The 23,722-nt window shown below is 36.0% G+C and overlaps 5 protein-coding genes across 6 annotated transcripts; 2 read left to right on the forward strand and 3 right to left on the reverse strand.

Annotated features, from left to right (window-relative positions):
• Positions 1-1,030: 1,030 nt before the first annotated feature.
• Positions 1,031-7,769, forward strand: Adss (adenylosuccinate synthetase). Of its 2 annotated transcripts, none has more exons than XM_014348578.3 (7): positions 1,031-1,167; positions 1,238-1,459; positions 3,641-3,743; positions 4,623-4,986; positions 5,126-5,518; positions 6,582-6,838; positions 6,927-7,769. In XM_014348578.3, the coding sequence occupies exons 2-7, from the start codon at positions 1,253-1,255 to the stop codon at positions 6,974-6,976; spliced, it is 1,374 nt and encodes a 457-aa protein (XP_014204064.1). In that variant the 5' UTR covers positions 1,031-1,167; positions 1,238-1,252; the 3' UTR covers positions 6,977-7,769. The 2 variants fall into 2 exon arrangements, with proteins under 2 accessions (XP_014204064.1, XP_014204065.1); XM_014348579.3 differs by having other exon boundaries at positions 1,032-1,167; positions 1,249-1,459.
• On the reverse strand, positions 7,392-9,003 carry LOC106636216 (uncharacterized). Its single transcript, XM_089589682.1, has 3 exons — positions 8,690-9,003; positions 7,814-8,087; positions 7,392-7,532 (listed from the first exon to the last, which is right to left on the reverse strand). Exons 1-3 carry the CDS (start codon positions 9,001-9,003, stop codon positions 7,449-7,451), a joined length of 672 nt encoding a protein of 223 aa, XP_089445808.1. The 3' UTR covers positions 7,392-7,448.
• Positions 9,004-12,309: 3,306 nt separating this feature from the next.
• Positions 12,310-20,851, forward strand: Arv1 (ACAT-related protein required for viability 1). Its single transcript, XM_014348684.3, has 4 exons — positions 12,310-12,533; positions 17,206-17,359; positions 17,478-18,063; positions 19,510-20,851. Exons 2-4 carry the CDS (start codon positions 17,276-17,278, stop codon positions 19,635-19,637), a joined length of 798 nt encoding a protein of 265 aa, XP_014204170.2. The 5' UTR covers positions 12,310-12,533; positions 17,206-17,275; the 3' UTR covers positions 19,638-20,851.
• LOC106636318 (aldo-keto reductase family 1 member A1) lies at positions 12,680-15,872 on the reverse strand. The gene is made up of 4 exons (XM_014348682.2): positions 15,711-15,872; positions 13,784-13,951; positions 13,350-13,703; positions 12,680-13,275 (listed from the first exon to the last, which is right to left on the reverse strand). Exons 1-4 carry the CDS (start codon positions 15,780-15,782, stop codon positions 12,898-12,900), a joined length of 972 nt encoding a protein of 323 aa, XP_014204168.2. The 5' UTR covers positions 15,783-15,872; the 3' UTR covers positions 12,680-12,897.
• Positions 18,506-23,352, reverse strand: Wdr37 (WD repeat domain 37). The gene is made up of 5 exons (XM_014348679.2): positions 22,801-23,352; positions 22,590-22,715; positions 21,517-22,282; positions 21,185-21,431; positions 18,506-19,802 (listed from the first exon to the last, which is right to left on the reverse strand). The coding sequence occupies exons 1-5, from the start codon at positions 23,072-23,074 to the stop codon at positions 19,671-19,673; spliced, it is 1,545 nt and encodes a 514-aa protein (XP_014204165.2). The 5' UTR covers positions 23,075-23,352; the 3' UTR covers positions 18,506-19,670.
• Positions 23,353-23,722: the final 370 nt, after the last annotated feature.

Consider the following 23,722-nt stretch of genomic DNA (forward strand, 5'->3'; position numbering starts at 1 on the left):
GTGTGTTTCAAACACTCGGTTCCTCGGTTGGTGGGGTATTCGTAGCAGAGGGAAATTCCGAAAACCGACGTAATATAGCACCCTCGACAACAAGCTCACCCGATCCAGGTCAAAAATACCTTACTTATCTCATATACATATAGCATGCATGGCCCTTTGGAAAACAAAAATATGTAAGACCATTGGAGTAAATATTTGTCCTGCGCAAGCAAGGCAAAAGGGTAAGAAGAATCAGGTAAATAGTATGAATCACTCTTATTATCTCAGTTTTTTAAGGCAAAAATATATTGCAAGTAATAAATATACACTAACTTTTTTTTTTTACCTTATAAATAAGGCGTTTCTTATATTGATCAATATATCACATAAGCCGATTAGAGTCACTTTTACTATCAGAGGTAATGATTAACTGTGATGTTTCTTCACAACACAATTCTTATATTTTACTTGAAAAAATAATCTTTTTTTTTTTTATTACCAAGTAGGAGGTGTTATTCAGCCGTGAAAAACGATTCTTGCAAATTAATCGAAGCCTTGACCAAACTTCAAGTTACGTGAAAATATTTGCAACCATTGATATTAACAATCTTAAAAAGTCCCCATAAATACTTAAATGCGATCTAGACAAAACTCAAAGTGATCAATAGTATGGAGTCCCTATAAAATTCGGTAGAGTCTGGTGGAATCTTTAAGGAGTCTGGGAGGAATCACGTGGGAAAGTGAGTTTTATTCCATGTGGAAATTACTTTGATACTTACTATCACAATCCCGTGAGAATTTTATGTGGAAAAAAAAGAATCGAACTAAGTATAGAGTGTTTCAAACGGAAGAAAAGAACACTTTGCAAGTAAATTATAGATAAGTATACCCAGAGAATCTCAATGAACTCCAGGTCGATTTAAAATTTGATTTTACTGTAAAATGCTTGAAAATTGAGCGACTTTTGGCTTGCGTCCTCGCGAGACGAAAGGAGTGGGAGGATGAGGGGAAGTGATCACTTCGAAGCTCTCTCTGGCTCTTGCGGTTGTCGTCAGTCAGAGCTCGAGCCCCGGCCGCTCTGCGTCGTGTACGTACTATATCAGCACTCATCATAAATAAATAGCGTCCGAGCCATCGGGAGCAGACCGAGAAGTAGACTACTCCATTTCTTATCCAGTTGAGCACTAGGTGTGTACACACCATACTTCGGTGCACATACTCTCATCATCTGGTAGTTTTACAAGTACAGCATCAACAGCTCGCACGTAGAACCATGTCGGCGACGGTACAAACAAACGGCGAGGCAGGTGGAGGAGGTAGCGCCGACTTGCTCCGAAAAAAGCCCCGGGTCTCCGGAGCTGGTTTGCCTGGCCAACAGGCCAAGGTTACGGTCGTTCTGGGTGCCCAGTGGGGCGACGAGGGCAAGGGCAAGGTCGTCGACATGCTCGCCACCGAGGCCGACCTCGTCTGCAGGTGTCAGGTAAGCTACAGGCTACTCCTTACATTGCTTATAAATCTTTACATCGTCCCATCTATTTATTAATTAATAATTTTTTACTTTTTGACATAAATACCTACCCACATAATACCGCAACCTACGTTCTTACGCATAACTTTAAAAATTGTTTTATTTTTGTATTTGATACTCTATTGTTCAGTCCACTTTTTTTTTCTCGTGTTTCGCACGTCGCCTCCTCTGCGGAACACAACCTTTACGCATATCTGTAGCGCAAAATGAAAGGGAAAGTGAGAGAGAGGTTATACGAGAGGACCATTGAAAATATCAACTAAGTATATTTATATGACTTATGATTCGTTTTTTCTTCTGCTCTCTCTTTCCTCTTTGCCATTCCTCATTTTTATTGTTGCTCCACTAGATATAATATAATATAAATATTCTACACCTTTGTTGTGCGACACACACGCACGCTTCGTTTTACAATTGGCGGCTGCCATTGCATCTACGTTAAAACATGAATTGAAAAGAGCGAGCAGCGAATTCTATTTATATCTATTTCATTTTTCCCTGCTTACCTTGTTCTCTGGCCAGCAGAAAATTGCTGCTTGTAACACAGACAACCAGACACATGCGTGATGGCTAGAAAGAGCTCTGCGATCACTTTCAAAGCTGTGTCGAATGATTTTTCAACTCTCTTGGTTCTGCTGCAAGAATTCATCCCTGAATAGAGGTCTTTAACAAGGTCTTTGCCAAGGGCCAGTGTATATATGGATCTCTGACAAAAATCAATTAATACCTTACTCTATTTTGACATGATGCTCTTAAACTGCCGCTTTTATCTCAATACAACCATTAATTTCATGAAACCGACGAAAAATAATTTTTTCTACCTAAAAATCATCTGTTTTTTACAGTAGTATCAATATTTTTTCAACATCTATAGGTATTTTTTTATTATTTTTTTTTTATAATTTTCAGAATTTTTTTAGTCACAGATTCTCAATAACTTGTCAATCAAATCGTTTTATTCGTAATTATTTTTATAATTATCTCCAGATGTATAACCCCGTGTGTAAAGATAAATTTTAAGTTTTGAAATTAATTAAGAGTTAAATTGTAAACTTGCAAATAAACTGAAAAAGCGTATACTTAGCATTATCTCATTCCACAAGTCATTTCCTGTTTGTAAACTTTTCAATTGATTTTCATACAAGTCTTAATTGATAAGCTTCATTGCTTTTTAATAACATTCTCGTTAAAAGATGGCTAATCTCGAGATTCAATTAGACAAAAACAAACTTTTTTAAGTCATTGGCTTTTATTTATCAAGCATCTTGTGACTTGTATGACGTAATGTCACATGCCTATAGATAAGCAACTATTTGTGTTGTGACGTATGATTTCACAGCAAGATGTCAGATCCTATGTTAGCCAAGTAATTACTAACAGTTTACGATTGCTCTGCAATTTACAAATCGAAATTATCATGCCTAAATGATTCATGCATTTTATTTGCTGTTCCACAATTTATCTTCCCTACATGTAAATATACATGCATACGTAAACATATATATATATTTTTTTCAAAATAGTATAAGCAAAGTAATTTAAAAATTAATTAGTAACCATTAAGTTTCTTTTTATCAATTTTAGTAGTTTTTGTTATATCACTATTTTTTATCAAAGCCATTCATACTTTTGATTTTTCAAGTTCAATTTTAAGATAATTTTTGTAATAAGCTAATCACATCCCATAATTGTGATTATTTTTCATTCATTGAATATTTATACCTAAATACTGTAAATTTTTTAGTCCATAAAATTTGTATCACTTGAGATGTTTACTGCTTCATATACGATCAAAATATAATCATGAATTTCTTTCATCAGAGCTACACATATCTCAAGTAGAATGTGAAATATGGTATGAAAATATAATATTACATTTATTAATCATCATCAAAAGGAGAAATAAAGTTGTGTAAATTTCGAAATATATGATTTTGTTTTACCATTATTTGCTTTTGATGAAAGACATTAATTTTTATGTGTGATAACCAGCAATTTAAGAGGCACAATTTTTTAATAGTAGTCGTATTAAAGCTCAATTTTTTCCACTTTTATGCGAAGAAAATTAGGCATTAATATTATGCTCAGAGATTCCAAGAATCCTGTGCTTCAAATATTACTGTAATTTCACAGGGAGGAAGTAATGCAGGTCATACTGTAGTTGTAGAAGGTGCCGAATACCACTTTCACCTTCTACCTAGTGGAATAATCAATCCCAGATGTAAATCAATTATAGGTAATAATTTATTTAAATCGATCCATGTTTAAATACATTGGCTCTATTCTTCAAATAAAATTTTCTACTTTGTTTTATAATATTTTAACAATACTACTTACAAATATTTCAAGTTAGACTATTAAGTCAAATGATACTTAATACTTCAAATTATACTTAAAAGTAAAAAATCATAATTTTTTTTGCTTTATTGATGAAATAAAAAAAAAAATTTAATCTAGATAACTATTTTCAAGTGTTATCAAAGTGAATATGCACGATTGTCCTTTGAAATTTCATCATTTCAAATAAGTACTAGACACAAAACGTTCATTGAATCATGTAAGATTACTTATCTACCTACTGCTACTATTAATTAAGAAGATTAGCAAAATTGTATTATAAATGCGGAGTTTAATTAATGAACACGGAACATTACTTTGAAATAAAAATTACAAAGTTTTATTAATTTCATAATTTTAATGCTTTGAAGAAATATTAAATTAAAATCAAATATTGAAACATTCAATCATTATTTCCAAATAACTCATTTCTTTTCGAAAATTGTGATTTTTCCAATAACATTGTAAAGCTTATTATATTTGTTACTTATAAAAACTATTTGATTAGTTTACTTAATTATAGAAAATTTAAAAAAAAGAACGAAACAAGGGTTATTGAAATAATTTTCATGTAACTGCACTTTTATTGATCTATCTACTACTCAAGTACAATAAATGTTTCATGTAAAGATTAATTGCTCTCTAAAAGCAAACTGTTATGATCTATTTTTCAACCTTGTGATATTATTGCGATTTTATTGATTTAACAAAGCAGAATACTGCTTGTTAGCGATCGCATTTCATTGTCCTCTCATACACTTGACTTATCTGCTTTCAGGAAATGGAGTCGTCATTCATTTGCCAGGCTTATTTGACGAGCTGGAAGAAAATGAGGCTCAAGGCCTTAGGGAATGGAAGGACAGACTCATCATATCGGACAGAGCCCACATTGTCTTTGACTTTCACCAACAGGTCGATCAGCTGCAGGAGATTGAAAAGGGCAAAGGCTCTCTGGGCACGACGAAGAAAGGCATTGGTCCGGCATACGCCAGCAAGGCTGCAAGGACTGGCATTAGAATAGGAGATCTTGTCGGGGACTTTGACAAGTTCTCCGAGAAATTTGTAACTCTGGTTGCATCCCATCAAAAAATTTTCCCCTCTTTGAAAGTTGATGTCGAAAATGAATTGAAGCGTTACAAAGGGTTGGTACTTTCATTTTTATTGGAAGCACATCATTTTTAGTTTTATATTTAATTTAAATTGAATGCTCCAACTGAACTGTTGTAGATGTTAATTTTCTCAGATCTTTTGGTCATCTTTGAATGTTTTTTTTTACTAAAGGTACGCAGAGCGTATTAGGCCGCTCGTCAAGGAAACAGTTCATTATTTGCACAACGCGGTAAAGAAGGGCAAGAAGATATTGGTGGAAGGTGCTAATGCAGCATTATTAGACATAGACTTTGGAACGTATCCGTACGTTACGAGCTCGAATTGCAGTATTGGTGGCGTGTGTACTGGTCTTGGAATACCACCAACTGTCATTGGCGACATCGTGGCTGTTGTAAAAGCCTACACCACGCGAGTCGGTGATGGACCATTTCCTACTGAATTGTTGGACGCTACGGGTGATATATTGCAGAAAAGAGGGGCTGAATTCGGAGTCACAACCAAAAGAAAAAGGCGCTGTGGATGGCTTGATGTGGCATTGCTGAAGTTCACAGCAATCGTTAATGGGTGAGTGCTGTATATCATTTCTTTGTCTCGTTGCAAAATATTGACAACGGGCTTAGCGCTTTTTGAATATTATTTTTTCTTTGATAAATACGTACTTAATAAGTCATTTTTTGGGAGAGAGAATAATATACCCGTCAGCAGCAATTGTTACGTAATGCGCATCTCCTACCCCACTACTAAACTTTTAACTGCTCTATTTTTATCAATATTTGTGATTTTTTTTCTTCGTTCTTGTTTTACTCACAAAATAAATGAAAAACTCGCTTATTCATATTTATTAGTACTGCCTTTTCCCAATCTGATATTAATTCATGTTACAATCTGTTTTTAATGATAAAAAAATATTTAAATAATTTTAGTTTTTAAACTTTCTTTGCAGAAAATTAATTTTAAAATTCTTTATCTTTACTAACTTGTTTGTTTATTTATTTTATTAATCTCACGCCGAGGTTGTTATATATATATATATTTTTTTTTTCAACATTACTTTCTGTTGCAATAATATAAACGAATCATTTTTTTAGCCTTTTTATTTCATGAAAGTGATTTTAAAATTGGCTGTGTGAAATTCCCATCATGTATAATGTATTTTTGACAAGAAATAAATCATTTTTAATTTTCTTTCTGTTGGTATTGTAAACATTTTTTGCCTACACAGACCGTGTGCATTGCATTATTTAGTACAATGTGCTTTAAATTAACAAATGATGATGGACGAAAATATGTGAAAAATTCAGGGGATATGAAATTCAAGGAGTAATGTTTTTTACCATTGAATATTATATCCCTATATCGAGTCTATTTTTTCTAGATTTAAGGTATAAGTATATGGTCCAGCTAGTTAGTCTTTTGTTTTAGGCAAATTTGAAGTCCGATATTAAGTACTTATGAGAAAAAGCCTTTGGCAAAATTAATTTTTTGTTCTATTTAATATTCTGTTGTTACTTTTATTAGCAATTGACTTTTATCAATGATTTTAAATGAAACGTGTGTTCCGAGAGTAGTAAAAATGCGCATGACATTTTAATCTTTTTTAAACACGAGTAAATTTTATCTATTTCAGTTATACGGCTATATGCCTGACCAAGCTCGACATCTTAGATACATTGCCAACGATAAAAGTCTGCATCGGATACCGTCTGAACGGTAAAGTGATTGATTATTTCCCCAGCAGTGTAACCGACTTGGCGAAAGTCGAGCCGATTTACGAGGAGTTTGAGGGATGGAAGACAAGCACGGAAGGAGTCCGCTCTTTTGATAATTTACCATTGAGTGCTCAAAAATACGTACAAATCCTAGAGGATTGCTTGGAAATTCCGGGTAAATAATCATTTCTCAAATCTCATCGATTAATTATTTTTATTCGTTTACTTATAAAATTTTTTTTCTTTTTTTTTCATATTTACAGTTAAATGGATTGGTGTGGGTGCTGGCCGAGAAAGTATAATTGCCATTTGACACTCGAGTGAGGAGTGACGGCATTGCGCCAGTTCTAATGTATTATTAAGGTTAATTGTTACTGTATTGTTTACAATATGGAGCTGATGCGCACACATAACGTAAAGGAATTTGAAACAAGGTTACTTAAAGTATGTAAGGCAAAAATGAGCCTTGCATTGAAGAAAAAGTCTGGTACGTTCTTAAAAAATATATATAGAATGATAATAATAATAATGATAATAACAGATGACTTGCTAAGATTCATCTAGATGAACTCTAATCCGAGTCGTGTGGAACGGGGATTTTGTTATTCCCGAGTATTTTTCTCCGTTGTACTGTAATGAATTAAAAAATGTACAAATATTTATAAACCCTCGGTTATCACTTAATTAATTTCATAGTGTGCTTATGTATATTACGGTCATTCAAGTTTTACTACTTATATATACATACACTTCTCAATGCCGAATCGAGTTGTGAAAATCCGTGATTATAATTTGATTGCATGTGTCTGATCACTTGATTGAGATTCTCGTCTCGCTCTTGCGCGCCGATTTTGAAACCAAATTTTTATCTGAAACATAACGATTATTTGTTTCTGAATATATAGCAAGTATTTTTGAAAACAGTAATGTATCGCAGTGTGTTAATTGAAAATATTTTTGTAAAATAACACCAATCAATATCACCGTTTGAAAGAACAACGTTGCTTTGCAATAATGTTATAAAAAATTTTTTTTTCAATGCTCAAAAATTTCCTATATTTTTTGCGATAAGAACTCAGCGTTTTGTAGAAATAAAGAATCTCAAATGAGAAAACAAGTAATAATCATTATTTAAAAGCCAAACACTTACTCTACTTTGAGGCAGGTGCAATAAATCAGACAAGTAAACAACATCTTTTCTCGTTAGATAAGCGTTGCTTTTGTATTTGTCCTCTAAAACTTCGAGTTGGTATTTCGTAAATGGTATCCTTGGATGCGACCCTGGTTTTCTCTTGAGGTTTTTACCGACGCTTGATTTTCTTGGTAATTTTGGTGGACAGTATCTCGTACACCGTAACCATGAAAGTTCTTCGCCATTAAAATCTTCTAGATTTATTGTTTTGTGCCGTGTCACGTTTCCAGTGCTGGATCCACGACAAAAGTAAATAACTTGTTTTAGTTTCAAGAATTTTCGGTAATTATTATGACAAAAAATGCTGCTTTCTATCATTTTTATAATTACAGTTAATAGTAAAAAACTTGGAGACAAATCGATAATGTTTGCAGTGTACGGTATTCACGAAAAATAATGATGCTTAAAGTGTCTTTTTAACAGAAATTTTTTTACGACATAAATTATTCTTGTATTCTAGGAATATCGTACAATAGAATTTGATAAATATTAATCGTTTGATTTAATTAAAACGGATTAAACCAAAAAAAATTGGATTCAATAAACTGATTTAAATAAATCAGTAAACAACAACAGACATTAGACCTAAAAATATTAGTTAAGAATTGGCTGGTTTTTGTTAATTACGAAGTCTAAAAAATTTGTGCTTATAGTTTATCTCTTCAACTTAAAACGATAGACACAACATTTTATTCTTATTGAATAAAAAAACAAATTACTTTTTTTTGCTCGATCGTAAAATTGCCTAATCCACCACTGCATGTTTTTCTTGAAAAAGTTTTCGCGCAAACAGCATGTATGAGATTTCGCAAAAATTATATCAATGTACCCAACCTGTTAATATTTGCATCCAACTTGGATTTATCAGCTTGTAGTCGCGCTCTACTTGACTGAAGGTCACAAAAGTTCCTGAGCCAATCAAGTTTGTTCCGGACGCCAAAGGAGCCAGAAGGATGCTGAGTCAGAAGATCCTGATCGACAACGCTCGTACAAGCTGGACTTAACGATGGAAAGGATCTTTTGACTGCGGCTGCGGATGTCGACGATGACGAGGATGGCGTGGTATCCTTGGAAAGGATCCTCTCGATGCTGAAATCACTAGACTCGCGCCTGGGCGCCGGGATAACTCCTCGCGGCTCCTCGCTCATTTTGCAACTGACAGAAGTGTAGAACCAGGAGCAGCAAAAGCAGTAGCCCCGTACGGGAAACTTTTTCAATCTTTGTGCCGTATCCCTTATCGTTATTATTATTATTATTTCGGGCGCGCGCCTCTTCTGGGCCTCGGTATCCATTTCGCCGGCGCAAATCCAAATTAGCCGCATAGTTGCACTGCTAATAGCTAATACCCTATATGCTGTCGGCAACTGCGAGATGGCTATCGCGTTGCGTATTAGCACGCCTGGCTGGAGCTTCTCCTGGTCGGTACATGTATATACACATATACCTACATGTTCATTTGTGTTTTGGGGCCTACAGAGAGAGAGAGAGAGGTAGAGGTAGTACCTGACCCCCTACCAACCCTCCTTTTGTTGTGCATGCTCTTATGCCAGTGTATTATCTTCCGACCGCATCTCGGGGTGGCTGGCTCGCCTGTTCTACCCCAATAACAACAATGTAATTGATACACCAGGAGGCTCCCGGGCCGGCTAGCGACTACCACCACCACTACCTAATGTACATTTGTCTGTAACTACTCCTTGTATAATAGCATGGTGGTTGTCGTCCTGTAAGCGTCGTCGATTCTTTTTTTCATGTGACTATAAGGCTCTGAAGAGCACGCAGATGTAGGTACATACTAGGTGCAGCGAAGCCTGGCTAATCGAAAAGCCACGGGGGTCACGCAGAGCCTGATGATGAGAGAGAGGCTCTCTTTTTCTCGTTCTAATCCGGTAATACTCTCGTTTGCTCTGATGTAAATATTGGCTCCTTGCATGAATGTACATATAAACTCCACGAAATTGTGGCGCGTGCTCGGTTTTTGTGCTTTCAATGAAGAGAAAAGAGATGTTGCGCCACTGCTTTGCTTTTTTTTTTCCTGTAATGGGGACCGTTCAAGTTTCACTTTGGCTCTCTTTTATCATCTAAGATTTCGTTATTCCTCATCTCTGGCTTATAATTCTTATACAATATGACGTGTGATTCTATAAATCAGGTAGGTACATGCCAATCGAAGCTTGAAAAGAGTGATGTTGATAATTTTATTTACTCACACCTTGAGCCGTTAAAAGTTCATTTTTGCAGGTAAGTTTAATTCTATTTACTTTTCTTCCTTTATGTTGTATAACTACCATCTGAATTAAGTATTTGAACTTTATTTAATAGAACTTTTACACCTTGCATGTCTTATATACGCTTTACATGGATGTACTTAGTACAGTTATAGCTTTTTCAGACATGGTGGGTTATTAATGTTATACTGTTTTGGCGAAGTTCTTACCCTAAGCTTGAGCGTACAAAAAAAAACTGCGTTATCCGGCTGGAATTCAAACCCATGACTCCCCTCCTTGAGCAGCCGTGTTTCTAAGGCAAAGTACTCTAAAACCATTGAGCCAAAGACAGCTCCTTATTCAACGATCTGACATCATATTAACATTATATCTCATATTAATAAAAATTCTAAGAAACAATCGTTCAGTATACAAAAAGTAAAACAAATTACCGTATGATCTTATTTCGAAAATCATCAATCAAAATGTCGTAAATGGCCATTTAGGCCTTATTTAATGATCGTCGGTTGATCGGCAGCATCTTCCAATGTCCAGTCCTCACCGATTTCCGGGGACTGCAGTCGTAAAGGTAGATAGAGAAACATTTTTAGTGTGGCCATTTTTGGTAATAAAAGTACCAGTAGCCGTTTCTATGGGTCGTTTATTCTTTTACAAAATCAGTCAATGGCCATTTTTGTCAATCAATAACGTTTATGGCTAAAGATCAATCTCTTATTTCAGTATTTAGTTCAAGCCGGTTGACTTCACGACTCGCGCGCTCGTCTTCCTTCAACAGCTCGACCATCACACGCATCTGGCGAGCTACCTGTTGTGTGAAAATGACATGTTTTTTTGTTTTTTTCATACGCCTCTCAGAGATATTCCAATGGTCAGGTCACTGTTTATCAGTTACTGGAGAAAAAAAAATCATCGAGAATCTCTCAATTGATGCCACAGCATTCATCGTTTAACGTGCCTGTGATGTACGAAATGTATGCCATATTGCCATGGGCCATGGCCATGGAAACTGAAACTGTTGATTGTCGGTAGGTGCCGCATGTCAACAAACTTCGATAATTTATTAATTTTTGCTGTTTTCCCTCCCATGCCACCCGATATTTCGGAGTTTGTTGACATGCAGAACCCACCGAGCCGAATAGTCACTGACAGTTCGCAGGTTGTCGCTAGCGTTACAACGACCTATACTATACGTATAGCGTAACTGCTGGCAGCATTTGCGGAAGACAGCCTCTGATCTGATTGTACTTATTATTCTGGTAAAGAGAGCACGGTTCACGGTGTAAGATATACGTAAAGTTATGTGTAGTAATTATAGTAATCATCACTAAGTTGTGCCATATGGTCGAATTTATTAAACCATACAAGTAGAATATCTGTTTCTTTTGGAGGTCGATTTTTGGATAAAAGATAGATTATACACTTGCCGCAAACAGCACAGACAACGTCAACTTTTAATCTTCTACCTATTAGATTAGTTGCGGCTAGTTTATAATTGAATACATGGCTCTACTATAATATTATTATGCTATTATGTATATTATCTACTAAAAAATTGACTGTTAAATATGGTTGATTTTAAGCCATATAAGATAAGTATAATATTTGTACTTTTTGAGGTCAATTTTCGGGTAATAGGTTAATTGTAAACTTGCCGCAAACAGCATTAATAATGTCAACTTATTAATATCTCTTTGTTAATTTAGTTGCGGCTGGTTTATAATTAAATTATTTGGCTTTGCTGTAAGTATAGTTAGTAATAATTATTTGGATCAGCGCCATCTAGCGTTGCGGATTTCTGAGACAAAAAGTGGCCCTAAACTTTTCAGCCAGAGCTTTAGCGCGTAGAGCCATTTAATCACTTATAAACCAGCCGCAACTTATTTTGTAGCTATAAAATAAAAAAATAACGATACGTGTGTTTTTGGCGGCAAGTTAACAATCTATTTTCTACCAAAAAATCGACCTCTTATGTGTTTATACTTTTGAAGATGAATTTTCGAGTAAAAGATAGGTTGATAACTTGCCGCCAAAAAACACATGTATCGTTATTTTTTTATTTTATAGCTACGAAATGAGTTGCGGCTGGTTCATAAGTGACCAAATGGCTCTACGCGCTAAAGCTCTGGCTGAAAAGTTTAGGGCCACTTTTTAGTTCAGAAATTCACAACGCTAGATGGCGCTGATCTTCAACTTTCCATCTTTTGATTTGACTGGCATATGTAAGAAAATACAAAGCCAATAAACTAACTTAAAAACTTTTGATTTGAATATAAAAATTTTTAGCTCGACTTTTCGCAAAAGCCAAAAATTAATACTAAATTGCTAGTATAGTGTAAAACTTGAGCTGTTTGCAACTTTTGCAGTTAAGGTGTGCGGGCTTAGATACCTCTTGAAGGCTTAGTAAAAATAATAGGGTATTATAGACAATAATTGATTGAAATTGCACATGAGTAAGTAGTATTTAAAAATTTTTTGCATGTTAATTACTTTATTTTTAATGATGTAACATAATAATTAACTCTTCTAACGTCATTTTGGAGTGAATACTTTACTTTGCACCTTTAATTATTATTTCATGAATATAAAGATTCTTAACATATTTTAACCTACTTTAGAGAGTAATTTAAGTTTATCTTAAAAACTGAAAGTGAATACTTTTGAAGAAAAATCAAAGTGACACAATAACAATTGTAATTTTAAGGTTATAAAAGCATTATTGTTTACAAGGTACACGGGTTGTAATATTTTGTAATTCAAATACAGTACTGAAATCAATTACTCTATTTGAACACCTTAGTGAGATATTGATAAAATTTATTTGAATGGGAACTCCGGATGCTTGTTGGTTCCGGGCAAGAATGAAAAGTCACAGATACGCCCTTTTGCACCTTGGTCCAAATTATCAAGTTCTGCGACATCCTCAGCATCGAGCATCCAACCGAACAATTGAATGTTATCTTTTATACGTTGTGGGTTAGTACTCTTAGGAATCACAATGGCACCCTTTTGGATCAAATGCTTCAATGAAATTTGTGCTGGTGTTTTACTGTGCTTCTTTGCTATTTCTAAAACTTTTGAGTTTGCCATACAGTCAGGAAGAGTGTCATTTTTGCCCAACAGTTGTACCAAACCTCTTGTTCCAAGCGGTGAATAGGCTGTTATAGGAACATCTCTGCTCTTACAGAAATCAACCTGGAAAAATAGTGTAATTATAGGTCAACTTGTGCTATTTATACTTGAAAAATGTGTGTTTCAATATTTTGTACCATTTCTTTCTGTTGAAAGTATAAATGCAATTCAATCTGCAACATCGAGACTGGTACTTTGGCAGCTTTCAGTACTCTGTCTATTTGTTTTGAGTTGAAGTTTGACAATCCTATTGCTTTAGTCAAGCCATTTACTACTTGCTTCTCCATTTCTGCCCATACAGCAAGATGATCTGTGGCCATATCCATTTTCATGTCGCCGTTTTCATATTTAGGGTGCAAGTCGTCTCCCTCTTCGACAAAACCAAACGGCGTGTGAATCAAATAGAGATCCAAGTATTCCAATTGTAAGTCTTTTAAAGACTTTTTTAAGTATTTTTCAACGCTCTCGGGTCTGTTTCCAGTTGGAGGTAGCTTTAAGCACAAAAAAGAAATTAAATATTAACATAGACTTATAAAACTTATTTAGACTTCACAATGAGTATTAAATTTACTTTTGTGACTATAAAAAAATCTTCTCTCTTTATTTTGCCAGAGTCGAACCATTTCTTCAGAACTCTTCCAATCACGTGTTCATTCAGGTAAACTGGAGCTGCATCAATGTGTCTGTAACCAGCTTCTATAGCGTTATCTATAGCAGCTTCCAATTCTTCCTCAGATGCCTAAAACAATTATCGTGAGGGAAAAAATTAACGATCTAGAACATTGTTTTAGCCATTGTAACCAAGAGCTCAAGGATGCCGATTTTTATTGTTTTTCCGTAAAACAACAATACTAAAAAATTTTATCACGATGCATTGTAAAAGTAGATAATGGATTGTTCGATCTTTGAAAGAGCGCAAGCTAGCAAAAGTGCATAAATTCAAACGCATCTGGAAAGTTAATAAATATTCACAACATTGTTTTACAAGGTCACGTGCAAGCTGTATTACTATAACAATCAGTGACTGTACCTTGAAAAAATCATTATAAACGTTTGTTTACGTGAATTTTTCAAGCTCGGAAATTTGATTCTTCATGGTTGGTAGATAACACATTTATTGACCAACAAAGGATTTTAGTCTCTATATGTTTTGTTGAAAGTCATTCGTACAAGGAATTGAGGTACGAAAACTTAACAGTTTCCCTTTTTTTAGTATTCTATGTCCCAATGATTGTGATTGAGCGCTAAATCTTAGGTACTTTCGACTTGATTCGTCATGTTTTTTTATTCCATTGTATACTTACAATGTGGCAATCGAAAGGTGCGGTTTTTTGGTCGATCGATCGACTGTTACGTGTAATTTTGTATTGTATAGACTGCTGAAGGCAGTCAAGTGAATCGCTCCAATTTTTAATGTTTTTTGGCTCATTTTTTTTTTCAAACAAAAGTTGGTGGAGAAGAAGTTCCTTCTTGCAAAACTTGATTAATCACTAGAAACCAACTATACGTATAATCGTATGTAAAATATTTTAATTGAAACTTTTTTTTTTTTAACTGAGATGCTATAAAAGATAAATTAGTCCTTGGACTTACGCGTATATTTCATTCATTGACATGAGAATATGCTGCAATATTGCACAGTCAACGATTAAAGTATACTTAGAAAAACGGGGAAGGTCGCGCGTTTCTATGCGCATTGTGTAGTTTTTTTTTTTTTTTTTTTTTAATTTCTAAGTAGCTATTATTGAGAATGCAAACGAACAAAATAGGAAATTGTATCGTTTCTTTTTTTTTTCTCAACGTTTTTCTCGATACAAGCAAAAAAAAGAAATTATTGTTTTAAAAAAATCATCGATTCATAGGTACCTTCCGTTCTCATAAATGTTAAAGTACCAAAATGCTTATGAAATCTTTTTAAAACGCATTTGTAATCACAAATCAACCCTCTCCCAACCCCGTTTTGTCAAATTTTATCAAATACTCGGATATAATTGTTTTCTGGATTTGAAAATAATTTGAAAGATTTTCTTTCCCAATTAAAATCATCCTTATTAGTGCAAAATATTAGTTTGTATTTTTTTTTTTACTAATAGTAAGTAGGTTATTGTTATTTGCTAAAAAAAAAAAAAAATTTTTGTCAAACTGTCAATTTATTATTTTTTTATTATAAAGAAAGTATTACACTTTCAGCGAAAAATGTCCCAAGTTATACATTAGTTGGCCAATGTACACAACTGTTTTTTCCTCCGATTCCCCGTGAAACTGAGTAGTCAATGAACTCCCATGAAATATGAAAAAGGAAACATTTGTCAAAAGCGTGTGAAAGGAAGAAAAGAAAAAAAAACATTCAACCTCTCATCCTCTACTTGATAGTTTTCTGACCCGAAAAGCAAAGAAAGAAAGGTAGAAAAGGTGCTCTTGCAAACCGGTCAGCCAAACCCGACGAGGTACACTCGAAAACTCCCGTTGGTCCTTCCCCATCGCGAGAGTTCACTCACCTGCCAGGTGCCAAAGCCGACGATAGGTGCACACCGGCCGTTCGGCAGAACCACGCTCGTCGACTCGCTCATCGCTATCCTGTGTTTTAACTAAGCGCGTCCTCTCCACCGGAGGGACTCGGACGGACTGAGGGATCCTATACTCTGCAGCCCCTGGGTGGGGAAGCACTTCTGTCCCGTTGCTCCCGTCACGATGTGACTTTCACTCGGTCGACTAGACATGTTCTTATCATAGACGCAGGGCAACATTATTTTTCAATTAATGGCCGGCTGAAACGACCGCTACTTGGTACATCATTTCTTTTTAATCACACGTCTAGCGGCAAATGTCAGTTTGTGTGCCATTTTTTTTTTTTTTTTTTTTTTTTTCCTTGTGGGTAGGTATAGCAATGATCGGAGTTTTCGTTACGACCAGAATTACGTTTGACTACGAATCTACGATTGTATGATCTTTAATTTTTTTCATAGTAATTTTCAATTTGAAACTTCCACTACAGTCGTCGGATTATTATAGACATTCCAATTTTTATTTGTACTACTTATACGGCGTATTTGGATATATAAGTATACCTTTTTTCTCTGTAATTAATTTAACTCAATCATCTCTGTTTTTTTTTAGTTTGACCTCATAGTAGTATAAGCGATTACCTCACAATATCCCCAACTAATTTTATTTTTACTACTTCAGTAGCAAAAGCATCCCTATTCTGTTTTTTCATCGACTCGAAACAAAACGTTGTTCCTGTTCGACCCGTTAAATATATACACTTAAACGTAAACATAAAATGTACCAGCGCTGCATTGTCCTTACAGAGTAGCGATACAATCGCATTTTTTTTATTCTCGAGGTTACATGTATACGCTATTAACGATTAGCTGGAACATAGTTTATGTAACACATCAACGATTGTTCGCGATTCTTGTTATTTGTATGATAAAAATTATATACATATATTCATCCGATAGTTGATGGGTTCGCTGGATACTGTGGATAACATATGATTCGAGTCCTATGTATTCTTGTATCTGTGATTTATTTATAAATAACGTGCAATAAAATACCATTAAATTCCGAGAATGCGAAAGTTTTAGAGATTCAGACTTAGAAATTTTTATGCGATTTTTTCTTCAAATCTCCACGTGTAATTGAAAAAAAGCTAATCGATTCTGGAGCCTCGAGTGATAATTTGGCATCGCCATTGAGTTTCAAATACATATTTGCGATCTACATTATTGTACAGTACACCCACAAAATCGATCATTCGTTTGTACACCAATTAGGTACTGGCAAGGTTGCCGTACAATAACCGATTATTTACCGAGAGAAACTTTGTATGTTTATGAATAATTTACTGCATACTCTATATACCACTACCACATATTTTCCGATAATTTCTTTCTTATTTAACAATTTTTGTTTGCTTTGTTTTTATGTAATTGCTCATACAAGTGTATGGTTAATTAGGATTGAAAAATTTTTTTTTTTTACCAACAGGCACATTTATATACGTACCATTAATGAAAAAAGAACAATGGCCCAAACGCGAGGAAAGAGGCAATGAAAAATGTACACCTGCATAAACTGTGGCGCTCACGTGGACAAGCTTTACCGGCGCTACAGTCCGAGCGTACTAAAAATCGTAAAATGTGTAAGTAGTATATAACTTGACATTTGTTTGTATTCATAAAAAATCTAGGTGACCATAAATAACCGCTTCGGGGGTACTGAATTATCTATATAGTAATAACCATCTCATGGCCTTTCAGGAAAATTGCGGCAAATTCGCCGACAAGTATGTAGAGTATGACCCGGTGATAGTGCTAGTGGACCTCGTACTGCTGGAGAAGCCGGCCTACCGTCACCTGCTCTACAACAACGACTTTAACGCGTACTGGAAGCTCCTGATCGTCCTGATCCTCGGTGAGTCGTTCCGCCAATGGACGAACCGTGAAGAGCAGCTCAAAGCCTCGGGTCTGATACCATCGCCGAGTTCACCTCTTCTCTTGTCGAGCGTCAACCACAGACCAGAGTACAAATTTGAGTTTAGAAACGAGACGATGGACCTCGTTGGTTTTCAAAGCGAGCGTGACTTTTACTTTCTGCTGGGCCACACGGCCCTCGCCCTCGGCGGCTTCGTCTGCGCCGTTCTCTTCTTCACGGAGCTTCGCTGGCGCGTCTTCGGTGGCCGACCTTCGAGCTACGAGCCCAAACACCTCGTTCGGGCTCTCGTGATCGGCGGCTGTGCCAAGCTGCTCGATCTCCTCAGTATCGTGTGGCACCACGTAGATCCCGAACCCCACGGCTTCCTCATCTACGGGTACACTGTGCTCTGTCTGCTCACGGCTTACTCAGGTTTGAGTTTCAGAAGAATTAAGTAATAACTTTGCGCGGTTTTCCGAGGAACTCTACTCACAACACTCGCTCCACGTTGACCAAATTGTTTTGCCAAAATGCTAACACCATTGATACGATTTTACTGAGTTTTTATTTTTTTACGCTTTTTTTTATCATGTGTTCATTTACATTTAGCATACTCAGTCATGGCGTGCGTGATTATGGTACGATGTTACCGTAATTAACGATAAGAGTTGACTGCTTTCACAAACGCGCCAAACAATTCACTTTGTATGTACATCGGAAATTTGTGACAATAAATAATTTTTTTTATTTATTTTCCTTATATTATTTCACATTTTTTTATTTTTTATGATTCAGTATAATACACAATCTAGCGAATAAATTAATTAATAAAAAGTGATCATGCGATTAAATAACCATTTATTTTGTAACCATATTGTAATCATTATTGATATTTATTTTCTCTTATGTTAAAATATACACCACTTAAATAAATACTCGTCCATTTAAACTATAAAATTTCAAAAATAAAATAACAAATTTATCTATAATACGATCAAACTTTTGATAAACAAATCACACGTCTTTCCTAAAATTACTATGCTCCTCTATACTGTTATGTTTGCTAAGTTTACAAGCAGTTTAACACACACAAACACGATATAGCTTTAACATTTACAATTACATAGGTACATTGATTTCCATGAATATAGCTGAAAAATAGCACCTTGGTAAAATTGATTACACTCAAATTTTCGCATTTAACACCGATTACACTATTTGTTATATATCTTTTTTTTAAATAGCAAACAACGTTATTTTACTCGAAGATATCTACTTGAAAAAAAAAATTTTTTTTGTTAATATTGACCATTATTATTAAGAACAAAAAATCCAAGATAACATTTGGATCTACTTCGATTGAATTTTTTTTTGCTTTTTTCATATTTACTTACGAGTTAAGTATTCTATTACAATACAATTTTTCTTGAAATTTATGTCGCATTTCTGAATGACTAAACACGATTGTTAAAAATTATATAATTCAACGAAAATCTTTTATTTATATTTGGTTTTTGTATCACCATGCGTTTGCCAACTAAAAATACCAATGGCATAGTTATAACTTATGTCTACCAACAGCTTTTGTTTTGGCTGCATGCCTGCACAGCATCGCAAAATAAATTTCAATCCACTTTGTAATACTTTTTCATGATATATTAGTATTCTTCATTTCCGGCACGGTTTTGTTGATCCAACTACAACCGAGTATGTACACCTACATTTACACGTACATATCTACATAAATCAAAGCCTGCGTTCACAAAAATAATTCAACATTTGCACCATACGATGTTGATGCTTTAAATTCAATACAACACGTAAACTCAAGTCCCGGACGAGTAACTTCAACTTTTTATATTTTATTATTTTGTTTAGTCGTTTGCGAAAGCGGAAGAGCAAGCTCGTTGATCGCACTGACTGTCGGGCTCTGGGTCCACAATTACGTTTACAAAATACTAGGACAGTATTTACCGACCACCAACGTGACTCTGTTGCAAACTTAAGGTCATGCGTATACGGCGATCGCGCATTGTGTCTCAAGCATCCTTTTCTTTGATTGGCAATATGCTCCAGCCAAGTACGAGCCTGTCGAAGCCGCAGGAAAACAGACTGCAGGGACTGTTGCTGTCTTCCGCCCAGGCAACTGAGCACACCATTCGTCGATGACCCTGTGGAATTATTACGTAAAATGTATTATTATTATTATTTTTTTTTTTGCACCAATACTTGCAAGTTTATATTATTGTTATCGGTTTCTATTCTCGAATGTCAAATTTTAATACAGATTATCTATATTAAATTTTAGACTTATCAAATAAGCTTTATCAAAATTTTTTTAAATTAAAAGTTTCGATCCTGAGTTTTCTAAATTTAACAGTATTCATAAACGTAGTCATTGTCTGGCTTAAAAGAATTGCCGTATTATGAAGTAAGATATGTAGTTTTTTATAATAAATATTTTATATTATTTAAATAAAAATCATTATAACTTTTGCAAATTTTTTTTAAAGATATAAACAATATGTGTTAAACATACTTATAGTACTGGACACAAATGAAATATATACATATTGTAAGCGATCAAAAAAGGCGTTAGCACATGCGATGTGGCATAATAACAGTGATGGTGGGAGGAGAATGCGCAAAATGAAAGGACTGAAGTGGTGAAGGCAGGGGCGAGCACGTAGGGCTAAGCCTAGGAGGAGCAGGTCTTGAGCTGACGCAGGGGATGCCTGGTAGTAGTCAAGCCATTGATTGAAAACATGGACTTCGTGGAGCTTGCTCCTCGAAAATGAAGGTCACTAATGGGCACGGACCTACGCGCGAAGTGGTAGGGCTGGGGCCGTCAGGCTAAGAAACGCGGCTCCGCAGGGCGACAGCCTTGAGTCAGATCGACGGCAAATGTTTGATATGCAACTTGCCCTACCAGTTCTGTCCACGCGAGTCGAATAGACGAGATATTATGTGAATTTTATTTGTAACTATTATTATTATTATATTATTTAATTCATTTGGCGAATGTGTTTAATCAGCTAAAACTATTATAAATGCGAACAATTTGAAATACTATGCGAGTGCAGATGCGAGAAAGAAAGAAAGAGACAGGAGTGAGGGAAGGAAGGGGTAGGTGCGAATGCGAAGCGGGGAGAGAGAGAGAAGGGACTAAGGGAGGAGTGCATGAGCGCGGCCCAGGCTGGGCCGCCCAGCTTGGCCAGTATAGTCGAATGATAGCGAGCGAGAAAGGTTTGTATCGACGGCCTGCAACGTAACTCAAAAAGACATTACTACCATTAAACATTTTACTAATAATTCACCTCTTGTTTATTTTCAATTTTTGTGCTCCGGCTTTCCTTTTCCTGACGACTACACATCTATTTCGCACTGTGTTTTTTCGTTATAATATATTTATGTGCAGCTTACTATGTATGATAGATAAGGGTTTTGAACTCTGAAGCTTACTACTTTAAGTCTCTGGGATGGGATTATTTACTTCTTGCAAATACGATAGAGATAAGTTAGAGTAACAAATCTAAATTTCATTTGAAATTACCTGTCGACTCGTTCTGGGCAATCGCGCCAATCTCTGGCCATTCAGGTCGAATAGCCGAATTTGTCTATTGTCGTGCGGAATAGCCACCATTCCAGTACTTGATACAGCCAATTTGTTTGCCGAACTGTCGGCGCGGATAGTGGCTAACGGACTTCGGATATTCCGCAATTCCCAAACTTTGACGCTCCTGTCGTCCGAAGCCGAGACTATTTTATCCTCTCTCGTAAAAACCGCTGAAGTTACCGTCCTAAAACCAAAAAGAAAGAGTTCAACGACCGAGCTATGCTACCTGGGTGACTGAATAATAAATTGTGCCCAGTAAAAGAACTGACTCGGTATGCCCTTGGAATACAGATACAGAGTGAATGGGTTCTCTAAAGTCCCAGAGCCTAAAAGTGCTGTCCCGACTAGAAGTAACGCACAGGCGTTGCGCGTAATGAGTCGAAACGTTGGTCAACTCCTGATCGTGGCCGCAGAGAGTATGTATTATCTCTCCGGTTTCAGTGTCGTACAGATTGGCAGTCCTGTCCCAGGAGGCGGTCACAATTTGGTCAGCGCCAAAAAGCCAGTCAGCTGCCATGACGACTCCTGTGTGGCCCAAAAGTTCTTTGATGGGAGTTCTGAGGGTTGGAGTCGCCTCCTCCTCTTGAGGAGGGCAGCTGTCTCCGCCCATCGGTCCGGAGCCGCGATCCCCTCCGGAAATAGCGACGTCCTCTGTGGACGGTCTTTTTGGCAGATCCCAGTTGACTGCCGCCTGCCAAACGTGAGCTGAGCCATCACCGCTGGCCGACAGCACCAGATCTCTCGACGGATGGAATCTAACGGAATTGACGGAGCCACTGTGGCCCGTGTAATGCAGCAGGCAACGACAGCTGTCTATACCCCAGACGCGGGCCGTGTGATCGGCAGAGGCGGTCGCGATTACCGGTTGGCCAGATCTGCCTACACAAACTTCCCAGACACCGTCTCGATGTCCCCGGTACTCCCGCTGCATGCTGCACGTCATTGTTGGGTTTTTGAAGCTCGAGACTATTTTACTCGTCTGAGCTTTCAGTTTGTGCGACGCTTTGACTTTGTGAGCGGGATTACCGGTGAGAGCTGAAACATAGACAAAGAGACTTTTGACTTTTTATTTTACTTTAGAATTTTGGCATTGTTTTTTATTGATCGAATCACTACTTTTATCAAAGCCAGCAAGAGCAAAAAGCAGTAACAAAAGGAATTATGGACCAGTATGCGCGTCATAGGCACTACTACAATTTGGCTTGGTAATGCATATAAAACAGTTTGAGTTTGTTTATTTTTATCATAAAAAGCTTTTCATTGGTTTCATGTTCTCTTAAAAAAAAAAAATTGATATCAAGCGATGAATTGAATTAAACTGAAAACCATTTGTGAGACTTACATTTACTTTTAACAAGAGTCTTAGCATATGTAAAATCTTGGAAATCTCCAGTAGGTAGATTTCGCTCCGCAGATCCATAGCATTCTCTTTCCAGCTTCTCGTTCAACGCCTCTATCTTTTCTTGCACTAAAAATGGTACAAATTATTTAGAAAATTAACGAAACAGCATTATATGAATGTAAGTAAATAAAAATCTGGGTGAGAAACATACGGCCAGAGTTCTCTGCACAGAGCATCTCGAATTCTTTTTCAATCTGCTGGAAGAGGTCTAATAATTTTGAACGCAGTACTGGAGGTATGGCGCTGTCCTCGACGTCTGTGCGAAAACTGGCGTACTGGGACACCGTTACTGGTTGAAGTGGAGTAGATCCGCTCTGCTGGGACTGCAGTTCTGTATCTGTGCCGCTCTGTACGCGAGGTATCGATATTCTTTTGACTTTGCCACTGGATTTGTTGCCTGTGGTGACTGGAGGTTCTCCGGGCATGGTTTTTACTATGACTTACGACAAGAAAGCTCGCGATGAACAACACTGAGGCGTCTCGGGCGATCTTCACGCGACATAAATCGCTGCCTTTTACAGTATAACTTGCTTGAAAATTTGGGCAAAACTTCTTTTTTTTTTTATTTTATTTTCAGCAGAGATTCCTTGTCAATGGTATAAATGGTTTACGTGGTGGAATATGAAACCAAATGACGATGGGTTGTCAAATATTCAATTATTCCTGCCTCCACCGTTTTGACTGGATGTGGTTGTTTACAGATATTTCTATAATGGTAAATAAAAATATATGAAAACATAAAAAAACACATAGAAAGAAGATATTCGACCTAGTATTAACGTAAATTAATTGATACAATGAATATATATTCAACAAGCAAATTATGCTTAAAGAGTTAATAACACACAGACCCGACAATGTAAAGTTATTCCAACAATGTCTAAAATATAAACAATGATTATGACAAGCTAAATTTGACAAGTGCACAACTTATTTTGTGATATATTATGCAATAGCTGCCATCTTGAACTAAAAAGTATTCAGTCTCGCGAGAAATTTACACTGAAAACATTTTCCTAAGTGATTTTTGATAATGAAGAATCTAGCTTCATATCTTAAAATTTTGAACAAAA

Source organism: Copidosoma floridanum, unplaced genomic scaffold, assembly GCF_036245765.1.
Source record: "Copidosoma floridanum isolate Cflo_tuat_1 unplaced genomic scaffold, Cflo_Japanese_pri ptg000001l, whole genome shotgun sequence".
In the NCBI taxonomy this organism is placed as follows: domain Eukaryota; kingdom Metazoa; phylum Arthropoda; class Insecta; order Hymenoptera; family Encyrtidae; genus Copidosoma; species Copidosoma floridanum.

Bases quoted from the DNA above. Each gene is read 5' to 3' on its own strand.
- Adss (XM_014348578.3), top strand. From the start codon at position 1,253: ATGTCGGCGACGGTACAAACAAACGGCGAGGCAGGTGGAGGAGGTAGC. The intron at 3,744-4,622 runs GTAATAATTTAT...ATCTGCTTTCAG, and splicing joins CAGATGTAAATCAATTATAG to GAAATGGAGTCGTCATTCAT. The intron at 4,987-5,125 runs GTTGGTACTTTC...TTTTTACTAAAG, and splicing joins GAATTGAAGCGTTACAAAGG to GTACGCAGAGCGTATTAGGC.
- LOC106636216 (XM_089589682.1), bottom strand. From the start codon at position 9,003: ATGAGCGAGGAGCCGCGAGGAGTTATCCCGGCGCCCAGGCGCGAGTCT. The intron at 8,088-8,689 runs GTTGGGTACATT...TCGTGGATCCAG, and splicing joins TTGGATGCAAATATTAACAG to CACTGGAAACGTGACACGGC. The intron at 7,533-7,813 runs GTAAGTGTTTGG...GTTATGTTTCAG, and splicing joins TGCACCTGCCTCAAAGTAGA to ATAAAAATTTGGTTTCAAAA.
- LOC106636318 (XM_014348682.2), bottom strand. From the start codon at position 15,782: ATGAGCGAGTCGACGAGCGTGGTTCTGCCGAACGGCCGGTGTGCACCT. The intron at 13,704-13,783 runs GTAAATTTAATA...TTGTGCTTAAAG, and splicing joins ATTTTTTTATAGTCACAAAA to CTACCTCCAACTGGAAACAG. The intron at 13,276-13,349 runs GTACAAAATATT...CTATTTTTCCAG, and splicing joins ACTTTCAACAGAAAGAAATG to GTTGATTTCTGTAAGAGCAG.
- Arv1 (XM_014348684.3), top strand. From the start codon at position 17,276: ATGTACACCTGCATAAACTGTGGCGCTCACGTGGACAAGCTTTACCGG. The intron at 17,360-17,477 runs GTAAGTAGTATA...ATGGCCTTTCAG, and splicing joins TACTAAAAATCGTAAAATGT to GAAAATTGCGGCAAATTCGC. The intron at 18,064-19,509 runs GTTTGAGTTTCA...TATTTTGTTTAG, and splicing joins TCTGCTCACGGCTTACTCAG to TCGTTTGCGAAAGCGGAAGA.
- Wdr37 (XM_014348679.2), bottom strand. From the start codon at position 23,074: ATGCCCGGAGAACCTCCAGTCACCACAGGCAACAAATCCAGTGGCAAA. The intron at 22,283-22,589 runs GTAAGTCTCACA...TCTATGTTTCAG, and splicing joins GACTCTTGTTAAAAGTAAAT to CTCTCACCGGTAATCCCGCT. The intron at 19,803-21,184 runs GTAATTTCAAAT...ATAATTCCACAG, and splicing joins TGCCCAGAACGAGTCGACAG to GGTCATCGACGAATGGTGTG.